General features: G+C 43.1%; 1 protein-coding gene across 1 annotated transcript in view; it reads right to left on the bottom strand.

Moving 5' to 3' along the window:
• The window catches only part of phf2 (PHD finger protein 2), a 105625-nt gene extending 83479 nt beyond the window's left edge, over positions 1–22146 (bottom strand). Inside the window, exon 1 of the mRNA XM_054738168.2 lies at positions 21786–22146. Within this exon, the coding sequence (XP_054594143.2) occupies positions 21786–22015 (230 nt within the window). The 5' untranslated portion in view covers positions 22016–22146. The remainder of the gene's footprint in view (positions 1–21785) is intronic.
• Between the last annotated feature and the right edge of the window lie 489 nt (positions 22147–22635).

Below are 22635 nucleotides of genomic sequence, written 5' to 3'. Positions count from 1 at the left end.
TTATATCGGCTATCGGCCTTTGTTAAAAGTTTTATATCGGTATCGGTCCCAAAAAAAGCATATCGGTCGGGCCCTAGTACTAATTCCCGGTACCTAGGAATCGATACCGGTACCAATTTTCGATACTTTTGAGTGTTTAATATTTTTAATTCTCTTTTATAATTAAATATATATTTTTCTCAATATATAACCATATTTGATAAATATCACAATAAATAACATTCAACTGTTTGTATTTTAACATCGTCCTTGTAGTTTTATAGGCTGATAATTAAACTGAAGCAAACATCTTTACTGTGAACTAAATTTACTGTGTATCTTCATTCCTTTTGCCGTCCTTTTTCATTTGATTTTTCCTACTGGGAAGTTAGAATTTCCGAGGAGAAAGCAAATGCACCATTAGATGATAACAATGGTGGCATAGAAAGCTAACATATCAAGCTAACATTATCTTAAACAGTTTATTTAGCTGCTGGAGCAGATTAAAACGATGATGCCTCACACTTAGATCGTTGTCGCTGGTTTCATCTTCACCCAATCACCCGTCACATTTAGTAAAGTGAAGCCAAACTTTAGAGCGCGTTCATGTTCATCTGGTCGGAAATTCGGAGTTCCGAGGAGAAAGCGAACGCACCATTAGTGAAACAGAAGCTAACAAATCAAGCTAACGTTATCTTAAACATTTTATTTACCTACCGGAGCAGATTAAGATGAGGATGTCTCACTTAGACCGTTGTCTGTCGCTGGTTTCATCATCACCCAGTTACCCATCACATTTAGTGAAGTGGACCCAAGCTTTAGCGTGCGTTCTTTCTACCATGCTGCTCTGTTTACAACTCGCTCGCAGCGACCGATGACATAACGCTCTTGCGCATGCGCAGCTGTCTAGGCAAGTTCTCGTTGTGAAGGACGGGTACCGAAACGAGGCACCGTTTCAAATGACGTGAATCGGTGCTCGGTCGGTACCTTAAAAAGTACAGAATTCAGTACCCATCCCTACTGACCGCTGACGCTCCGAGTGTGTTTTTATTTCTTCAGTGAGACAAACTCACCTCACACCATCCAGAGTTTGTTCTTTAAAGCTTCTATTAAATCCACCGTGTTGACGTATTTAACAAGTTTCCTCTAAGCTGCACGAGTTAATGTTTACATTACGGAGTAAAAGTTCGGCAGACGCATTTGCTTATATCTGGGTGGGGGGAGGGGAGACTCGGTGCTGCACACAGACGGCTGGTGTGATCAGCTCTGAAAAGCGTTGATCACAATTTGCAGATCACGTTTATTTTTCACAGAGATCAGCCGCGGGTTCCTCTTCCGTCGGCACACTAGGAATCAAAACTAAGAAGCGAAATAAAAACGTTGAGCAATTCCGGGAAAAATTAACAGTTGAAACCGGTCCCAATGGATGCTCAATTCTCGATGCCCAACCCTACTGAGCCGTTTACATGCAGATGGGGGTTTCCCACCTCTTTATCTGGGTGCTTCAGCATGATAAGAACCACCAGTTCGCCTTCAGCAAGACTAATGCATTTTTTTTAAAAGGCAAGTCTGTTTACGGCAACAGTTCGGTTTTCTGATGCACACGTAAATGTGCTGTGTCCAAACCACAAGAGCAATAAGGTTTTACACAAGCAGGGCTGCTCAGCATTGAAGACCAAGATCACTAATTTCTTCAATGCATCTGCAGTGGTCTCAAGTATAAATGAATGCCTTGTGAGTCAATCTCTGTTGGAAAAAAGCTCTGGCGCTCCTGTTTCAGGAACTAGAAGTGAGCCAGAACAGAGAGGAGCAGAAAAAAATTTGAATAGTATATTCTGGTATTCAGATATCTCTCCTCTGATTGGATAACAGCAATGTAAATCTACCACTGACTCTGTTTGCTCTGCAACGTTGATGTTTTATCTCCACAAATACCACAAGCATGGAGGAGTTCTGCTGTGTGGTGGAGTTGCTAATGCTATCAGTTAGTTTCTGCAAGTCAAGATGTTCTCTGCTGTTTCCTGGATGCTACACTAACAACAGCCTTCATGAATGTTAAGTGACGGTGTGATGCAGATCTGTCAGGCTTTTCTAATCTGAGTTTCCCTGCCTATTTTCTATCGACAGCTAATGAAGGAAATATTTTCATGTTACTTTCTCTTTTTCCTCTGTGAACTTGGTCTTTAAGGCTGACCCTGTTCACCTATTTATTATTTAGATATCAGAACAATCATTAGTTACTGTTTCTATTTAAATAGGATCACATTTAAAAAGCCTACATAGATCATTTCTCACCTCTCAAGTTTTTACTGACTCTTTCTAATTTAACTCGTTTACCATAAAAAATGCTCAGTGAAAGTCCAAATGCACTGATTTAAATATTAGTATGTAGACCTCAGGTTCATCAATAGTTATGATCAGGAAATGTAGTGAAAACCAGAGAGAAAGGACATCTGAGCAGGAGCTCAGATTGTTGCAGCTGTAAACCTGCTGCTCACAGTAAGGATGTCATGATGTCATCAGGGAATAGGGAGCCTAAGTCACGCCCATCTACTTCCGGACCACGGGTCCCCGGAAGAACGAAAAAATGAATGCAAGTCAACGGGGTTAAAAACGCTATTTTCTAATTCCACTTGTTTTGTGCCATGGATTTCACATATGATGTCCGTGAATTTTAAAGACTCATTTTGATACCAAGAACGTGCTTATTTTCTAACAGGGGAAATGCTTATTTAGTTTTTGTGTGAAAATAAGTCCAGGAGTAAAAATGCGCTTCACGAAAGTGACGTCATCGAACTAGACACGGAGAAAACTGAGGGAAAATGGTTGTAAGTTCAGCGAACTTCCCCCAGGAGGAAAGAACCACCATAAATATAGACATGTGGTAAGTAGTAGCTACGCTACGGGAGAGACTATGTAGTGACATCACATGCGACGTGCCGATTTCTGGTGTGTAGTCGTGCTAATTCCATACTTTCACAACCTGATAAATCATGTAAGTACGTGACTGGCGTGGTTGAAACACCCGTCATTACTTTTCATTTCTATTGCAGTACAACACGTGAGATCCAGGGCCAGAGCCGGTGTCGGTGCAAGATCTGCTCGGGTGCAAGATCGGCTCGGGTCCGTCGACTGCCGATGACGTCTAAGTAGTTGATTGGCTGAACATGAACCTTACGGAATTACGTAATCACGTTACGTTGTTATCACGTGACGTTGGTCCAGGCAGATTTTTTCTATTGGAAAGATGGACAACTTTTACAAAGAAATCCATCATTACCTCTTTGAAAATACACTTTTAGCATATTTTTAGCCCTACCAGCCATTCCTCCCCATCCCCGTTTATTTCTCTCCTCCTGCTCCCTCACATCATCACACAAACATGCACATAGGACCTTGGGGGGTGGACAAGTCGAGGAGTGCGGGTATGGACCCCATTTCCGCATTCCTGTGGCTTCCTGCCCCCCAATTTTATTTGCACCTTATGCACTTCCACCGACGACATTCCACGCAAACATACACTTAGGGCCTTGGGAGTGAGCACATTCAACGGCACTTGGCAGGGGGAGTTCTCAGCCTCCTCCCGAGTGCCGGTGCCCACTTCGAATTTTAAACTGCATTTAGACACCAAGGGCTGTGGGTGCAAGTAGGGTGGTGCAGTGGCATCAGCTGGCATAGGCCAGAAAATGCCCGCACTGCCCGCTCACCACAGCAATAGAATACACCTCATTAACACACAACACTATGTTGGAGCAGGTGGAGGGAGACCAGGGGGTCTTAGCACACCTCTGTTGTTGCTTGGCTGCCTGGGGCTGGAGACTAGGACGGAGATCTGGCCGTCTGGTTGGGGTCTGGGGTGGTGGGTTGCTGTGCTCGGCGGTGGGCGGGGGAGCCTGCTCATCAGCACCCCAGCAGAAAGGGTCAAACTCTGGTAACCGGTGGTGGTTGTACCCCATGTGCAGCATTACCGGGACCAGAGTGAATAGGGTGTGTATGGGGAGCATGAATGGGTGTCCGGCGTGTATTTTTGTAAGTCTTTGGTTGTATGTGCATGTGTGAGCATGAGGGAGGGAGTGTGTGACTGTGTTTGTGTATGACTGTATATGTCAGGTGGGGCCTTTGACTCCTCCCTTCTCCTGGGACCTCCTTTGATGACATAGATCTTCGTCTCCCCTCCCCCCTGTCACACCTGGTGGGGGTGTGATGCCTTGGTCTGCCTGAGTGTTCGTGGCTCCCGGGTCAGGGAGTTTAAGATTTTTGGCATCTGCCTGATCAATCCCGGTGGCGACCTGGGGGGGTCTGGGTCCCTGGGCTCTGCTGGGTCCCCGGCGGGGGTGGTCGCCCCTGGGTCCCGGGTCGCTGGGTCCCGGACTCGGCCGGCTAGGGGGTGGGAGGCTGCGGGCAGGCCTGAGGACTTGCCGCTGATATCTCCCGGGGCTCTGCCGGCTGCTGGTTGTGGCCCCCCGGGGCGATCCTCTGTGCCTCTCGAGGGGGGCGGGGGCCTTTCTGGTTGCGGGCTCCTTGGGGTTCCTGTGTTCTGGGGCAGCGCCTGGATCTCTGGGACTTGGAGCTCCCCCCCGTCTCCTACGCGTCTTTGGGGGGCAGATCTGTGGTCCCTCACACTCTCTATTGGACGCTCCTATAGATAAACCTTACATAAACAAGCGCGTGTACACACACACAGGTGCTCACATGGTGCTCTCATAAGTATGGGCTTGGGCACGTTCAACACATGTCTTAAGACTATGGTGGGCACTCAATGCACTGTGGTATATTATCGTGTGACTGTTTAGTTAAACAATGATTGATTATATATTTCTTCATCAAGTTGACGCAGTGATAGCTTGATTTTGTTATATTGGTGTTGTGTCCCATTTTTTTTGTTATGTTTTGCTTTTTTCTCGTCTCATTTTGCAGGTCTAGAAGCAGACTCTTGTTCATTATTGTTTATTTTTGTTGAATCCCCCCCCCACCTAACCCCCTCTCTCCCCACCTTTTCTCTTTTCCTTTCTCTTTCACCTCTGTCTCCGTGTCTGGTCGAAATTACAAAGCATTCAAAAACAATAACAATAAAGTTTTAAATATCAGGTGCGACACTAAAAGCAGACTCTTTGATGCTCCACCTGAGACATTAAAAGCAGATGCTCTGATGCTCCACCTGAGAGTAAAACTGTAAGGCTTGTTACCAGCATTCAGACATCAATTCTGCTTGCTTCACAGCCAGACAGGACACGTTAAAAAAAAAAAAAAAAAAAAAAAAAGCATAGAGCTGCAAGTATAATAGGGCTGAACGATTAACTGCATGTGCAATTAAATTGCGATGTGACAAAAGAAGATTTTCTAATGGCAAAGGCTGCAATTTGGCAGCGAGTGGTTAGCGCAATGCTAATATACATGGAAAAACCCATAGGAATGCTAATGCTAATATCGCCGATTACATTATTACAAATTATGAATTAGAAACGTGCCAAATGATTACATTTGGAGTCTAATAGAAAGTAAAACTACCATCAATCAAATAAGTACAGACAGGTATTTTAGTAAAGCCAGAAAACTTTTAACTCCAGAGCTTTGGCTAGCAGCTATGAGCGTAACTGAACTACGCATGGACAAGACGTCAAAAACTAAACACAAAATACTTCAATAAACGGGACACACTTCTTTCCTGCAAATACAATTCCACAGGTGTTGCTAATACCTATGATCCTTCAAGGGATGTGCTCAAAGAGGAGTTCAACATGAATCAAATATAGTGTTTTATTTTACAAATACTATTATAAACACAAACTTACGTCTTAAGAAACATTATTTTAATAACGAAACTGCTAAATTCTTTCCAACAGTATAGATGTGTAGTGTATTTTGTCCGAGTGGGTTTGCCGTACTTTGACGTCATCGGCAGTCGAAGGACCCCGAGCCGATCTTGCACCCGAGCAGATACTGTACCGACACCGGATTAACGCAAAGGCAAAGTAGGCACGTGCCTAGGGCCTGATTAGCTGGATGGGGCCCAGACAGAGGGACAAAATTAAAAATTAATTAATTTAAAATGAAATGTACAAATCTCCTTTGATATAATTTGTGGATAGGACTCCTATCTACAGTTTATTTCAATATTTATTAATTAACTAAAAATAGTGATAATGTTTATCTTAACCATAGACGTTACATTAGCTACGTCACATTAACGCCAGCCCATGACTGTATTCTACAACTTGGGCGCCACCCAGGGGCGGCGTTAGGCCCGGCTACCTGGGCTGAAGCCCCAGATGTTTCATGGAAAGCCCCGGATCTAAATCCCGGAAGTAACATGCAGTACCAAAGTCCAACAGAGAGGGAGCAGCTGGCAGTAGTTTGTATACAGCCTGCCTGAGCCTCCACCACTGAAGAAGCCCTTCAGCAGCCGGTTTCTTCTACACTCTGCCTGAAACGCATGAGTGAAGATGGACATAAGGACGTTTTTTAGACCAAAAGTACGGCGACAGAACCCCAGCTTTGATGAGACTGGTGTTGACTCAGGTTTGTGAGTCTTATTTGAAAATATTTGTTGTGCTGCTGGTTTGCCTCTGCCCTGAAAATGCTTAATATGTAGCTTCAGATTAAAAATTATGTGGTACAAGACAAATATGATGCTGACTAGTGCGTATCACGCGTGCGCGCGTGTGTTAAGCCCCGGATGTTCTTCAGTCCTTAATCCGCCCCTGGCGCCACCCAATTAAGGATGTCAGAGAAGCAGTCAGTCAGAGCGGGACACAACAAAGCTAGCAGGTGTTTTTGAGTAGGCTAACTTTCACGATGCTTTCGGGTGCGGCAAAACGTAAAAAAAAAAAAAAATGAAGAGGAACAAAAGAAGAGACGGCGGGGGCTTTACAGAAGTTTCTGTTGGGCTGCTCGGGCAGCCGTCCGACAGCTGTGAACCTGCTCGAGTCAGCAGAGCCAGAGGCCAGACCCAGAGCAGACACAGCCCGAAGATGCGGTGGAAGATGCGGCGGGAAATGCGGCGGAAGACGCTGTAGCACCAACGCCGTCACAGAAGGATGAACTGGAAGAACAGCAGCCAGCCAGAAATGAGCCCAATCTAGTCTTACAGCAGGAGCCTCTAGACCCAGAAAGGGTGTTAACAAGCTACATCTGACCTTGCAGTGGTACACAACCAAACTGATGACAGGATGCGTGAGTACTTTGCACTAAACCATCCCTCTCAAAATATTGCATATTTCTCTGCATCACAGAGGAAATGTGGAGACATGAACCAAAGCTTAACCAAGGAACATTTCTTTAGACGTGTTTCTGCAGTGACTGAGGCCTGTGATGCTGGAAGGCTGAAGATTATTCCGGAGTGGAGCGTGCTAAATGGCTTCCTTGGTAAGTGTTGCTGGTTTTATTAATTTTTATTTTTAAATATTTTTATTAATGTTCAAATAACAAAACTAACAATAAGTTCACACTCAGAAAATTCACACAGAATTTCTGATTCAGCAGAGGCAACAACAGCCTGAATGAGCATAAAGCAAGATCAAAACTTAAGATAACGTTTTCATTTTATTAAAATACTTTCTTTTAAGATTATAGATTGTATAAAATTTATACTGTAATAATTTAAGCTGTGTGTTTATAGTTTGTTTTTGTGCCTTTAAAACATGCTTCAGTCCATTCAAATGAATCTATTTCTTCTTGAATGTCTTTCCACTATCATGTGATTAATTTGTCAACATTTATAAATGTTGTAAGCTATTGTATTTTGCAGAAAATCTTTTTAATTAAATGTGTTGATTAAATGTAAACAGAGCAAATAAGATGAATATATTTGCTCGGTTTACATAGTTTAATGACATCTAGGGATGCACCGATCAGGTTTTTTGCTGCCGATCACCGATACCGATCACGTGGATTGGCCAGAAATTTTCTACAACATTATAATGAGTGCTACAAACTACATAATCTGGGAATAAAGGAAATGTAACCTAATCGAAAATGGTCTGTATTAGGGTTGTCATGGTGTGAAAATTTAACCTCACGGTTATTGTGTCCAAAATTACCACGGTTTTCGGTATTATCGCAGTATTTTTTTTAAACGTGCTACATTTTCACACAATTAAATGAACCCTGTATGTCAGGAAATATTGTCCTCAGTTTGTGTCTAAATTTTGCCTAAAATGTGTTATTTTTTAATTATGTTGTTTATTTGTTTACATTTTTTCCCTTTAGTCTTTAAAATACCAATATTTGCCCATATATTCTTGTTTTATGTCTGTTTGATGTCATCATTTAAAAATATTAGTTCAGATGATACTCAGTACTCAAGTAGCCTTCTAATCAGATACTTTTTTACCCTTACTTGAGTAATAAACCCTATATCAGGAAAATATCGTCCTCGGTTTGTGTTCTTCCAGTGAGCTTTGCAGATGTGGGAAATGTCATCAGGCAGTAATCATTGTTAAATTCATAATTATTCTCGGAGAGAGACCAACTCTTATCGGCCCCTGGGAGCCCCGTAATGCATAGCGTCATTTCAACATGGCGGTGTCCGCGACACGGTTTATATGCAGGTAGCGGCGCTGCGGCTGCTTTATATAGCGACTCGTTGCTTTCTCCCTCAACCCAAATCCTCGGATCACGCATTTTAGCTAAAATGCTAACGTTAGCTTGCCTTGCGTTGACTGTAGAGTTGTGGGTGATGGTCACGCTGATGTGTCATGAGATTTGAAGAGTTGCTGACTTTCACAGACACTTTTTCTGCACATGCTGCAAACAGGATAGCCGTCTTCTATCAACTGTCCCTCGGCTTTCTTCAAATATCTAAAAGATGCCCGTACTTCCGACTTTGTCTTCTTTGAGGGATAATAATTGTTCTCCTGAGCGCTGCCGTCTCCTCCTTTGGCCATTATTTCAGCTTTGGCTTCAAGAAAGTTTTGGTTGTAAACAACAAAGTGCGCATGTGCCGCCGGCAACTTCAGCAGATGATACGGTGGCTGGTAAGGGTCACCGCGCCTACACCGCAGCCACGGCAATCCACCGATAATATAGTTTTTTTTAAAACAAGACGGTTATTATTATTGTCAACTTTTTTTTTACAGGGGTTTACCGCTACACCGGTTACCGTGACAACCCTACCTGATCGGTCTGCTTTGATCTATTTTGAAAACTCCGAGTAAAACCGATAGGGGCGCTATCGGCCGATTACGATCAAATGCCGATCCATCGGTGCATCCCTAATGACACCTAGTGGTTATTTACTGGTACCGCCTTGACATTGACACTCCCAATGGATAAGATGAGGATAATTTATTAGCATTTAATACAGCTGTGTAATGACGTATAATTAATATAAAAAAAATTGTCTGATTGAATGTTTTACATACAAACAACCAATTTGTAACCAAAGACTAGGCTACGTAAAATGTGAATGAACTTTTATAAGTAACTTTGGTAAGTTTCAGATTTCAATTCATTAAATTACATCGATGGAGGGGGGGGGGGGGGGGGCTATAAAATGCAGCCTGCCTAGTGTAGTCCATTTATTTAATCCGGCTCTGTCCAGGGCATAAGGCAAAGCGGATTAGAAAATTGCGTTTTTAGCCCCGTTGACTTACATTCATTTTTTCGTTCTTCCAGGGACCCGTGATGCGGAAGTGACTTAGACTCCCTTTAGAAATGTCTGTAATGATGATAGGGATAGATTCAGCCTCAGTGTGACAGAAGGACATCGTTTAAAACGGAACGAGATCCAAACTGAGGTTAAAACTACTTCTCTGCAAGTTTAGTCAGTACACGACTGGTCAGAACCAGAAGGAGAAACAGACACTCTGCTAGCATTAGCCTATCTTATAGCTATTGTGCACATAAAAACCCAGCAGCAGTGGAGAAATGTGAGTTTGTTACAGACTTTGTGGCTGGATGAGCATAAAAGAATGGTAACAAAGACAAAAGCTTCAAAATAAATCAGCTGACTCAGTGTTGGACCTGAGAGCTTCACAGCAAAACTTCTCGTAGGTAATTAAATAATAAATAATAATAACTACAACAAACTAGACTAATGCTCATCATCGCCCCCAGTGATACCCTGCTCGGTCTCTCTCTATGAAATAAAACTGTCAGCCTGCACAAACTAATTCCTCCCATCTGGAGCTGCTGCTTGAAAAATCAGTGAACTGGGAATTCATCAAGTCCTTTTATGTCCGTGGGAACGCCACAGCCTTTTACTGCCTACCACCACATGTGACAGCACAGTTCATGACGTCTTTAGAAGGACGGTGTGGAGGGAAGGGACTCCAGCTCCAGGGAAACTAAACGTAAGAACAAATGAACATATAACGTTGCACCATTTGCACACAAAAACAAAGGAAATAAGATTCCAGCAGAAAGACTCAGGTTTAGCATCAGGAAATGACCTTCCACTGACTGGGCCTGGTGCAACCCTCTGAGCATGCGAGTAATCCAACATGCTGTGGGGTTTATGTCAAGAGTCTATTTGAATGAATGAATGAATGAAGACAGCTGTTATTTAAAGAGCAAGTCACCCCAAATCAACTCTTTTTTTTTCTGATAAACTATACAAATGAGTGTCTAATCGTGCCGCAGACACATGTGGGCAATAGTTTTGCACCTTAGTGCATTTTAGTTCAAATTTAAATGTTCTGCCTGAAACTGTCAGTGTTCTGCCGTTGTCAGGTAAAAACTCTGCACTGCATTTGAATTTAAATCTGCCACCGCTATTGGCTAAGAGGTACCCTAGAACGTTAGCTGGTACCATATGACGTCACAATGTTGTTGTGAGCCTGTGTGTGTGTGTGTGTGTGTGTGTGTGTGTGTGTGTGTGTGTGTGTGTGTGTGTGTGTGTGCGTGCGCGTGTGTGTATTTGTTAGTGGCTCCGCCCTCTCGGTCTGCTAGGCAACAGCATTTGTTGCATTTTTCAAACAGGAAGTAGGAGTGGAGTAATACTCTTGTAGGGGGTGACTTGCTCTTCAAGGGGCCAGCCGTGCCCTTCTTGGCGTGACAGCGGGACGTCCTGAAGGTCCGCTCACCTGTTCACCGCTCAGACGTCCTGATCTTCTGCCTTCCTAGGTCATCCAGCTGTAACCTGTTTCTGATCATGTCTTTGGTCCCGCTGTAACACTGATGCATCAGTCTCAGACGTCACGGAGCTCAGGTGTTATTAGAACTACCCGTGTGTGTTTGCCACCCAGCTTCAGCTCTTCTGTGTTTGGGCCTGACCCAAGTTTGTACATTTAAAGATCAAATTGCAGGTTAAATTTTTTTATATTTCATATAAAATGCTGTCCAAAAAATTCTATTTAAAAAGCGTATTGTGGATATTTGGTTTTAAAATACTCAACAGCAGAGTGTTTCTAGTAGAACGGGGCCTTTCTAAGCAAAGCTTTTTTCTAAATCTGAACCTCTGATGTAACCAAAGGGAGTTAGAAGCTCGGCGCTGCCTCAGCTCAGTGTGGAGAGTGGCTAGTTGTAGGGTGAGAGGTCATGTGATCCAGTCAGTGTGTGTTTACTAGTGTTGGGTTGTGTTCATGTTGATAAACTAGAGTGTGTGAAGGCTGTGCCAACTCCAGCCTGTCTGGACATCGAGTCCACGGGTTTCCAGATCAGAGGAACAACGCCTCTATCGCCGTGCCTGAGGGCGTTTCTGCAGCTGAAAGACGGACTTCTGTAGTCCGCATCGGTCGGTACCGGGTCAGGGAGGTCTGCGCTGGGCTCCGGAGACCCGAGGCAGGGTTTAAAAAATTAAATGCGGATTTCTGGAGCTCATATCATCAACAGAACCAGGTCAGAACCGACCACCAGAAGAGATGCGCGAATCAGTGGGCCAGCTGGTTTCCGGGTCGGAACCGGATCAGAACCGCCACCTGGACCACCAGGAGAGGATGCGCAGCTTTTAAAAATACCAGCTTGACTGTCTTGCTCGTGTTTGGGTCAAATCCAGCTCACAGAAGGCCGCATGAGCTCCAGAGCTGGATGACAGGCGTCTCTCTTCCTCTCTCTAAGAGCTAAACTACGTTAGGTGAACGAATATTAACGAGTATGAGACCGCTGACAGATACTCGTTAGTATTAATATTATATTAACTGACCGATACTATTTTAATTGTCTGGTACATGATAGTAATCAGCACAATATTGTGATGTTAACACACGAGTTTAAGCTAACATTGTTAACTCACCAGACACCTGCCCCCACCCGCCCCCCCGCCACCCCACCCCCGCTACTCCTCTGCTTTGGCCGATGGTTTCTCCCTCTGGTTCGTCTCTGCCCTCTGGGGCAAGTAGCAAACTCATTACTTTATGGTTTTGGTCCATCATGAGTATAATTGTAAACATTTAAAGTTTCCTCTGTGTGTCAGCGCCGGCATTATAATCGATATTTTTCACTGGATTAAGCTAACAGGACTCCCTCAGATGACGTCACTTGGTTTGGCCAAAAAAAAAAACTTTCTCACAAAAATGACTCTGAAAGCCTAAATAGTTTATGTTTGTGTAAAAAATGTTTAAAACGAGTTTCTATTATGTTTCTCTAAATAAACATTGGTTCATGGGAGTCTCTAAGCTGCAACTTGCTCTTTAAGTCCTCCATCAGATTTGTGATTCTTCTAGTGTCATTTTCTAGGATTTTTATTTATTTATTTAACATTACTAGAAATGGTTAAATAAATGCTACTAAATACACACAATTATGTGAAGCTGGAAAATTTTGAATACTGTGCAAAATTGCATTCATTTCAGTAATGTAAGTAGACTGAGAGACCATTTAAAGGCTGAGGAACCTTTACAGGTGTTTCTATTTGCAGTTATAAATTTTAGCTGATTGGGGTCTTGTTAAATATTTATTTATTTATTTATTTATTTATTTATTTAGAACAAATAATAAAAAAGAAATGGAATAAAATAATACACCTATTACTTATTCAAGACAAACAACATTATGTGTTATGTGCCTCAGTTCGCACATATTACTAACATATCAAAAGTCTGAAAGCGAGTAGGATGAAGTAAGAACTCAGAAGATTCCTACCCCTGTATTTTGCAATAATTCACGTACCTTTTAACAAAGCAAAAATGCAACATTAAGCATTATGTTCCTGTTTGTAGTTCCTCCTGTTAAGTGCTCATTTATGCAGTTTTATAAAAATATTTGGACATACTTTTTATTATGTTCCAGTCATTTATGTTTCAGTATTGTGGTAACTTAGGAGACAACCTCATTTTTCTTGCATTTTTTTTTAAAATAAAAGTAGCTAAATATTTTTATGTCTTGGTAATTAGTTACTTTTATAATCTTATAACTCAGTAAGTAACTGAGTAACCTTTTGACAAAGTAATCAGTAACTATAACTAATAACTTTTTAAAAGTAATGTTTCCAACACTGATTATCAGTAATATAAAATAAACCTCCAACAATCATTACTAGAAAGTCCGGATCCTTTATAGTTCTGGCTTTTCCGCAGCAGAGCTTCATCACATTTCTGGAATTAAAACATTCAAACAAACAAACAAACCAGGCCAAAAATGTTATTTTTGTATTTATCTTATTGCAATAATAATTTATTTAGTTTTTAACCCATAACTTGTTGACGTTGTTAATGTAAAAGCAATATTTTCTATATATTAAAAAACCTGTTAAAAAACACTAGAATGCAGGTGATGACATCTACTCACTTACATCCTTCTGTGTGTGTGTGTCTGTGTGTGTGTGTGTGTGTGTGTGTGTGTGTGTGTGTGTGTGTGTGTGTGTGTGTGTGTGTGTGTGTTAGGGCTGTAGTGAAACCTCGACGACGTCGACGGCTCGATTCTAAAAATTTCTCGACGTCAGATCCGGAAGTCGACGCACCGCGCCCACTTGTTGCATCCCAAGGAGTTTGTAAATAGAGGAGGAATCTGCCTGTTTTTCCTCTAGTTGGCCCTCTTCTCCGCCTTCACTAACATCTCCGCCAAATACCGAAGAACCGGAACAATGTCCGTCCGCTACGAGATTCCTTTCCTGTTTTGCCCGCCTTCGTCTCCCGGCAACGGACAACAACTTCCGGGGTCAGATGCACTACTTCGTCTCTATCGCAGATGTAGAACATCACCGGGAGCGTTTCTCCCTTCATAAAGGAGCTTCTTTCAGACATGAGGAGAGCTGTTTTGGTGGTAGCAGTCTCTCCTCCGTGCTGCTCTGTTTGCTGGGTGTTTTGGTTTATTTAAACTTGGTAACTTGAACTTAACGTTGGTAAAGCTACTGTTAGCATCTTCGCTAACAGCTTCTGGCGTTGGGATAAGCTGTTACGTTTTGGTTTAGAGTTCATCTTTTTTGTGGTGTAGATCTCCCTTTTATTACATTTAGAGTTTTGTGGGTTTTCGGTTTAGTTTAAAACATCACCTTGAGTTTGGTTTAACCGCCCAGTTTAGAGTTTGGACCTTTGGAGATCCTTATTTTGGTCCAGAACCCAGTAATCTTTGCCCAGTGGGACATCCCTACTTATTCGTACTTTTGTTTTAATTCCCCACAGGCAGAATTAGTTTTATTATTCCCAACCTGTGGATGGAAAGATTTATGATTTTTTGTAGTTGTAAATAAACCTGATCATCATTTTAAGTTTTAAATCCCGTTATTGTCCCTTCCTTTTTGCTCATGAGCCAAACTCCCCAGGAAGGGTCGTAACACCACTCGCCTCACGCCCATAAGTGACCAAAACAAAGCAGCATGGAGACACTCTGTCTCCAACCACCTCTCAGGCAGCAGCCTGCACTCCCAAGATCTACACGTCACCAGAACATAACCAACCGCAACACAATAAAAGCAGTGTTATACAAAATGGAAGGCCTGTAGTGTTTATTCTCTTACAGTAACAATTTATCCATTTTTTTGAGGAATTTATTAGAGATTTTCTGGTTTTTGTTAATTGTGCAATCGAAAAATAATCATTAGATTAATTTTCTAAATAGTCATTAGAATAGTCGACTATTCGATAAAATAATCGTCAGAATAATCGTTTTAAAAATAATCGCCCTAGTGTGTGTGTGTGTGTGTGTTTGTGTGTGTGTGTGTGTGTGTATGTGTGTGTGCATGTATGTGTGTCACCTGCTGTGTTTGCTTATATATGGTGCAAAAGTTCAATTATTTCAGTAATTCAACGGTAAAACTAATCTATGACACTGACTTATTACATGCAAAGCCAGCTATTTCAAGCCTTTACTTGCTAGAATTGTGATAATTATGGCTTGCAGTGGCTCCTTTGCCCAATTTAAAGTTGCCGAGGACATGGGGGGGGGGGGGGGGGGGGGGTGTCAACTTTTTCACCCCCGACCTGCTTTCATGTCTGACTGCTTCAGTGTTAAGACCGGTTGTTTGGTTAGTAATGTCTGGGTTTATATATGAGCAACTGCATTCTTAACTAGCGTCAAGGTGAGCTAAAGCTACCTGGCACCTGGCTTTTCACCATGTTGCTGCTGTCTTGCGCCAGATGGCAGGCCCCTTTCAAATTTTCTTCAGAAATGTTCTAGTCATGCGTTATCATGCAGCTGCTGACTAGTTATAGACGCTCATTAAAGAGATACTTTGCAACTTTTCATTTTCTCTGAAAATGGTTTGCATTTTGGTAAGATTCACTTTGATAGTTTCTTTTTAAATGATAACAACAGATTATTGTTGCAAAACTGTTAATATGTAAATGTCAGAGGGTTAGGGTTAACCCACTGTTAAATAGAGACAGAACAGTCCTCAGAGGACATCTGAAAAGTCAACTTAAAATCAGTCTTTTTAAAAAGGATTTCATTGATTGTGTTTTTTGTTTTGGTTTATCGGGATTTTGTCTGCTTGTCATGTACAGCACTTTGTGACTATTGCATTGAAATGTGCTCTATAGATTACGCTCACTTATAGTTAATTCACCTGTTTTCTATGGTTGATATTGTCTATCTGTATCTGTCTAGATGCACCCTAACAGCTGCTGGAGATTCTGACGAAACATCTACACCAACGCCACCATGAAGCAGGTGAGTTTAGCCAGATGTCTGTGGTCTCTTTCACACTGCTATGGTATTATTGCTGTTAATGAACAATACAACCTAGTTAGTAATTACAGTACACGTAGGAATCACTAGTCAAATAAATAGTTATTTGTACATTGTAGGGCTGGGTGATATAGACCAAAACTTATATCTCGATATCTTTTTGCTGAATTCCGATGTATGATATTTATCTCAATATTTTTCCTCCTGTAAAATATTTACAAGTTAACTCACTTCAAGCTGTCTTGAGAAATTATAAACATAAATCAGTAGATTAAATGCATGAAAATGTATTGATTCTAGTCAAACTTTAACCTTAGTGCCTATTCTCTACCAGTCTGAGCTTTAGAAACACTGGTGCAGCTGTCTGTTAACACACACACATACACACACACACACACACACACACACACACACACACACACACACACACACACACACACACACACAGTTGAAAGCTAGACATGTATCTAATGTCCAGTAGGCACTTTTTAATTATATATTTATAATTAATGTAAAATTAATTAAATTTCTTCTAGAGGTGGGCCATATCGTATATTTCTTGTCCAGAGAAAAAATATTTATCATGTTAAGCAAAATAATTTATAATGATGTAATTGCATCAACTGAAGATCACATGGCAAGGCAAGGCAACTTTATTTGTATAGCACCTTACAACGGTATAGAACCGACCAAAGTGCTTCACAGACATTAAAAACATAAAAACAATACACAACATGAAAATGCATAAAAACTAAAGCTTAAGAAATAACACTGATAAAACACCAAAAAGACCCTCATGCTGGGTTAAAAGTCCAATCATAAAAATAGGTTTTCAAAAGAGATTTAAAACCAGGCAGTGAAGAGGCCGACCTAATGCTCAATGGCAGAGCATTGCAGAGCCCAGGGGCCGCTACAGAGAAAGCCCCGTCACCTCGTCTTGTTTTCGGGACTTCCAGGAGCATCCTATCAGCCGACCTCAGACACCGTGCCGGGGAATAAAAAACCAGAAGCTCAGAGAGGTAGTCTGGAGCAAGGCCATGCAGAGATTTAAAAGCCTATAAAAGCACCATGTACTGGATTCTAAAACGAACAGGCGCCAATGCAGTGAGGCCAGGACAGGAGTACCATGCTCCGTCGTTTTCTTCCCAGTGAGCAGATGTGCAGCAGCATTCTGCACCAACTGTAGATGTGAGAGGCGGGATTGTAAAACACCAAGGTACAAAGAATTACAGTAATCAAGCCTTGATGTAATAAAAGTGTAATGTCCTGTAATGGTCAGTTTTTAGGTACAGTTTGACCATTCAACATCTGGTCAAAAAGGAGACGCAGTAATTTGACCACTCCGACTATCGGTAGATGTTTCCTGATTACACAGGGGAGGGAGGGGTTTGACTCGTCTCTCCGCACAAGCAGGATGGACAAACAGAACTCCATTGGCTTTGAACTAGGGCTGCACAATATATCGAAAAATTATCGTCATCGGGATAACAGGACGTGCGATAGGCCCATCGCAAAGCACGTCAAAAACGGCGATAAATGTTTGGTTCAAACATTTCCATCCGTGTCAAGCATCAACTTTTTGTAAACCAGCTCTGTTTTTTACGCGGAAGTATTATTGGACCAATCAAATGTAGCCCTTCTGATATGCGGCCAATCAGATGGGTCCGTTCACGTAATAAGCCCGCCCCCTACGTAAACCCTTACCCCAAAATTCCACTATATGCGCTCCGCTCCGTCCCCGCTTTCCGCTGCCGCTCGCTTCCCTTGTTCGTCATGCTGGCTCAGATTAACGAACTCACTTTGTGCTGAGGTTTCTGGAATCAGCGCTGCTTTCAAACGTGAGTCCGCTCGGTGTCGTTAAGCAGCTGATAATAACCGGGCTGACTCCGACACGTGCCGGTGAACCAACCCACCGTTAGCCCCAGGCTCTGGTTAGCTTCCAGCTAAAAGGCTACAGCACTCTCCTCCCAGTCCCACCCTGCTAAAGAGGGCCTGGAAAAGTTCCCCCACACATCAAAGTGATTTTCCCTTTATGAGCTTTTATGACAGTTGATTTGCTGCTGCACATAAACTGTCAGTCAGAAGCTCTGCTAGCCGGTTATCTTAGAGGAGCTAGTTCAATGTGTTAGCTAGTTATCAGAATCATAGTTGCAGTTTCATCATCTGAGCTGCTTTTTAAGATCTAGGTAAACTTGTTCAATTTGGGGTTAAAAACAAACGTTTTCACATATTTTTCATGTAGTTTTTTTGCCAGTTCCTCTTCTGAAAGGTAGACAATTGTTTTTCTCTTTCCCTCAGAAAATCTTAATATTCTCCTAGTTTGGCCCAGCACACTTCACTTCCCAGTTACAGCAACAGCCTTATATCATAACCACATAAGTGGAGAAAATGCTCAGTAGCAACGAGAGAATCTGCTGTTGCATTTAAGTGATGTTAACTATTATTTAACATTTAAACTTATTTTCTGATTTTTTTTTATTTATTCTAAAAACCCTGGTAAGGGATATTTTTCTGTATGTGGAGCATCAGAAAAAGTTTAATGGTGGAGGTGATGTTTTAAAGTCACTGAGAAACTGCATGCATGCAGTTTGTTGTTTTGCTGCTAATACAGTAGCAGGTGCAGCTGCTAATACAGTAGCGGGTGCGGCTGCTAATACAGTAGCAGGTGCAGCTGCTAATACAGTAGCGGGTGCAGCTGCTAATACAGTAGCGGGTGCGGCTGCTAATACAGTAGCGGGTGCAGCTGCTAATACAGTAGCGGGTGCAGCTGCTAATACAGTAGCAGGTGCAGCTGCTAATACAGTAGCGGGTGCAGCTGCTAATACAGTAGCGGGTGCAGCTGCTAATACGGTAGCGGGTGCAGCTGCTAACACAGTAGCGGGTGCAGCTGCTAATACAGTAGCGGGTGCAGCTGCTAATACGGTAGCGGGTGCAGCTGCTAACACAGTAGCGGGTGCGGCTGCTAATACGGTAGCAGGTGCAGCTGCTAATGCAGTAGCAGGTGCAGCTGCTAATGCAGTAGCGGGTGCAGCTGCTAATACGGTAGCAGGTGCAGCTGCTAATACAGTAGCAGGTGCAGCTGCTAATGCAGTAGCAGGTGCAGCTGCTAATGCAGTAGCACCTGTCGATCTCCCGATCCCTCCTACCCTCACTCGTGAACAAGACCCCGAGATACTTAAACTCCTCCACTTGAGGTAGGACCTCTCCCCCGACCCGGAGGTGGCAAGCCACCCTTTTCCGGTCGAGAACCATGGTCTCAGATTTGGAGGTGCTGATCCTCATCCCAGCCGCTTCATACTCGGCCGCGAGTGTTTCTTGTTTAAAAATTATATCGATATTTTAAAAATATTGATGTATCGCCCAGCCCTAGTACATAGCAACCTTATTAATAAACTCTATAATTTTACTTATAAAATGAAGTAGAAGGACACAACAAACCAAATGCAGTGGCGTGGCAGTTTGGATGTGCTTTAAGTCTGAAAGTAGCTACAAGTCAGTCAGCAGCAGAATCATCAGCACCATCGCCCCTTACCTAAAGTTCAGCTTAAAGCATGTGTGCTCTATAATAACACGTTACCGCTGAAGTCCTGTTACTGTTATTCAGGTGTGTTTAACACCTGATGTCCTGTCATCTACATCACTGTGTGACCTTACTGGAGGATTAATGTCTACACATGTCTGATTTGCTTCCAGCTGAAGGGACAGACAGCATAAACTCAGCAGCCTGAGGACACCCACACGTCGAGTCTCTCAAAGCGGCTTTAGGCCTGCTGACTGACCTCAGCTGTCTGGTAAGATGAAGGTGGAGGTAGTTCACAGAGGGTCCATCAGCTAACATGCTGGTGGCCCTGAGGATTGCTGTGACAATGCCAGTGGCGGTTGCTGCTGCAGAGAGGAGCTTCTCCTGATAGAAGCTGGTTAAAACATACCTGAGATCCAGCGTGTGTCAATGTTAAAGGACTTGTTCTTATAGGACTAATCTCACCTAGGACACCAAATCGGGTGCCAACAACAGCCTTCCTCGTCGCGAGTCAAGATGGGTGAGCCCATAAATGTTAAGTGACAGTGTGACGTAGATCTGTCAGGATTTTCTAATCCAACAGTTTCACCGTCTGTTTTTATCAGAAGCTAATGCAGGAAATAGGTGTAGGAGACTATTCTCATGTTCAGCCTGCATGATAAACTGATCGTTTTCAAAAATATTGAGTAAAAAATGGTTTCTCAGTGAAAGATCTCTTTGAAAGAACTCGCCCAACGACACTAATAAAGGCTTGTCCCTGCAGTGAGCTTTTGTTAATTAGCCCAGGTTACACCTGCTTTCTGAGCTGACTGTTAAACAGCAGATGCTTGTTTCCTTTTAAACTCGTGCTGTCAGCATCAGCTTCATCATTCACATATCCTTCCAAGCTGAAGAGAACAACATTGTGCATAAAACATTTCTAATTTAGTTATTTGTTTCCTTTTTATTTATTTTTATTCCATTTTACGCTGCAAAAACCACCACTGGCGGTCTCACTGACCCGGAACCAAGCTGCAGGTAGACAGCATGACAACTCACCACCTCCTTCAGGAACGGAACAAAGATCAATTCAATGTATTAATAAGCGGATTATAACTCCTCACATCATATCTGCTGACATGCATTCTCAGTGTATATACCATAATCCTGATTTAGCTCAAATGAGGACGTGCAGAAATGCATTTAGACAGCAAACACGGTTCTATGGTGAACTGGGGTGAAAAGCTGAGGTAGGGTTGGGGGTCTTTGTGTTGATGATAAAAGTCAACATTTAAAGCACGGATTACACGAAGCTCTGACACTGCGGGCCCTGGTTGTTCCAGGAGGACATAAAGGTTCTTCTAGCTGGTCAGCAGCTTCACGCCGAAGCCACGAAGCACTAAAGGGTTAACATTCAGGCGCGTAAACAAGATTCTGTCAAAGAAACGTTTTTAACAAATGATCCTTTAAAGCAAAGCCGTCCAGAACCAAGCCGAACGCCTCCGAACTGCCCTGAGCTCCACCGGGAGCGGGGAGGAAGCCGAGTCAGGACTAGTAAAGCAGCGACGAGCTAAATAACGAGATCCTGACGGGGATTAAACGGGGATCGGTACAGCTCATGTAGGACCGGGGCAGTGATGGACAGGCAGTCATCCGTGTGTGTCTGATCCCACAGAGACAGCGTAACAACCAGCCACGGTCCAGAAGCCCAGACCTGTGTAGGTTCGGTTTTTATTCTGGCTTCAGGACGTGATCCAGCGGCTATTGTCAGCCATAGCCGCTGCCTGGGCTCGGCTCGTGATTTCCAACCACGTTCCGTCTAAACGGACAGCGAGAGCGGCTCTCCGTGCAAGGCTGACAACGTTCGGAAGTAGCTGAGGTGGATCAGGGTGTGAAAGTGGTGCAGGAGGACGGAAATGAGACAGAAACGAAGGGAGACTGTCGAGGCTTCCCTCGTTACCGTCCAGTCCTGACCCAACGGCGAGAGAAGAGTTTAGTTCGGGAACAAGCAGGACTGTAAATCGCTGCTGAACGCAGGAAATAGCCGGAGCCCTTAGCCAAATCACACAATTTACGGCAGAATCTTTAATCTTGGGAATCCGTTCGGTGTTATTCAAGAAAAATGTCACAACCCCGGTCTGCTATATTTAACTCCGCCTTCTTCTTCTTCTCCGAGCGGCCTCTCTTCAGATGCAGAGCGACGGAGAGCCACAAAGCTGTCAAACGCCAGCGAGTCTTCGCCATTTTTGTTTCCCCCCAAATGCAAAGAAGCTGAAAAACGGCTCCGTGAGCCATCCGGCCTTACCTGCCGTGGAACCAGTCCTTACAGGCATCGCACTCGATCATAAACTGGGTCACGTCGTAAGGTAATCTGCAGATGCAATATACTGGTACAGTCGCCATGTTCAATTCACAACTACGTCGGGATAGACTGGGGGGTGGGGGGGCTGCAGGAGGAACAACGTCCTGCCAACAATATGATCCAATATGATCTTCCCCAGAAAACACACACAGGGGCAGTCCCGCCGGACACATGGAGCTAGGCGCGCTGCTCCATCACGCCGAGCCGGGGAGGCGTTCGGAGCGCAGTGGAGCCGCGGAGACTCTCTCCTTAAGCATTCTTCTTCTCATTATTATTATCATCATTAGGACTATGTGCGTGCCCCCTGGTGACTCCACGGTACCGAGCCAGGCGGTCACGGGGAGAGCCCGGGAGCGGTCCACAGTCACCAAAGTTCTGTCACATTAAATCACATTTATGAGTTAAAAGCTGCTGCAGCAAAAGCTTTTCAGTAGCTATACAAACATCATCGTGATGTGTGTGTGTGTGTGTGTGTGTGTGTGTGTGTGTGTGTGTGTGTGTGTGTGTGTGTGTGTGTGGACAGATAGATAGAGAGAGAGAGAGAGAGAGAGAGAGAGAGAGAGAGAGAGAGAGAGAGAGATAGATAGATAGAGAGAGATAGATAGATAGATAGATAATATAATTCCTTTAATTATATAATTCCTTTTTTAATTGGTCATTAGTTGTCAGTTATATTCATCAAAGTTAAAAGAAGTACACATTTAAAATATATCATTCTGTGTGTAATGGATTAATCAAATATGAAAGTTTCACTTTTTGATTGGAATTACTTAAATAGATCAACATTGTCATA

The sequence above is a fragment of the Nothobranchius furzeri genome, chromosome 3, assembly GCF_043380555.1.
Source record: "Nothobranchius furzeri strain GRZ-AD chromosome 3, NfurGRZ-RIMD1, whole genome shotgun sequence".
Lineage (NCBI taxonomy): Eukaryota > Metazoa > Chordata > Actinopteri > Cyprinodontiformes > Nothobranchiidae > Nothobranchius > Nothobranchius furzeri.
The sequence above is the reverse complement of the archived record's forward strand: the minus strand, read 5'-3'. Positions and strand labels throughout refer to the sequence as shown.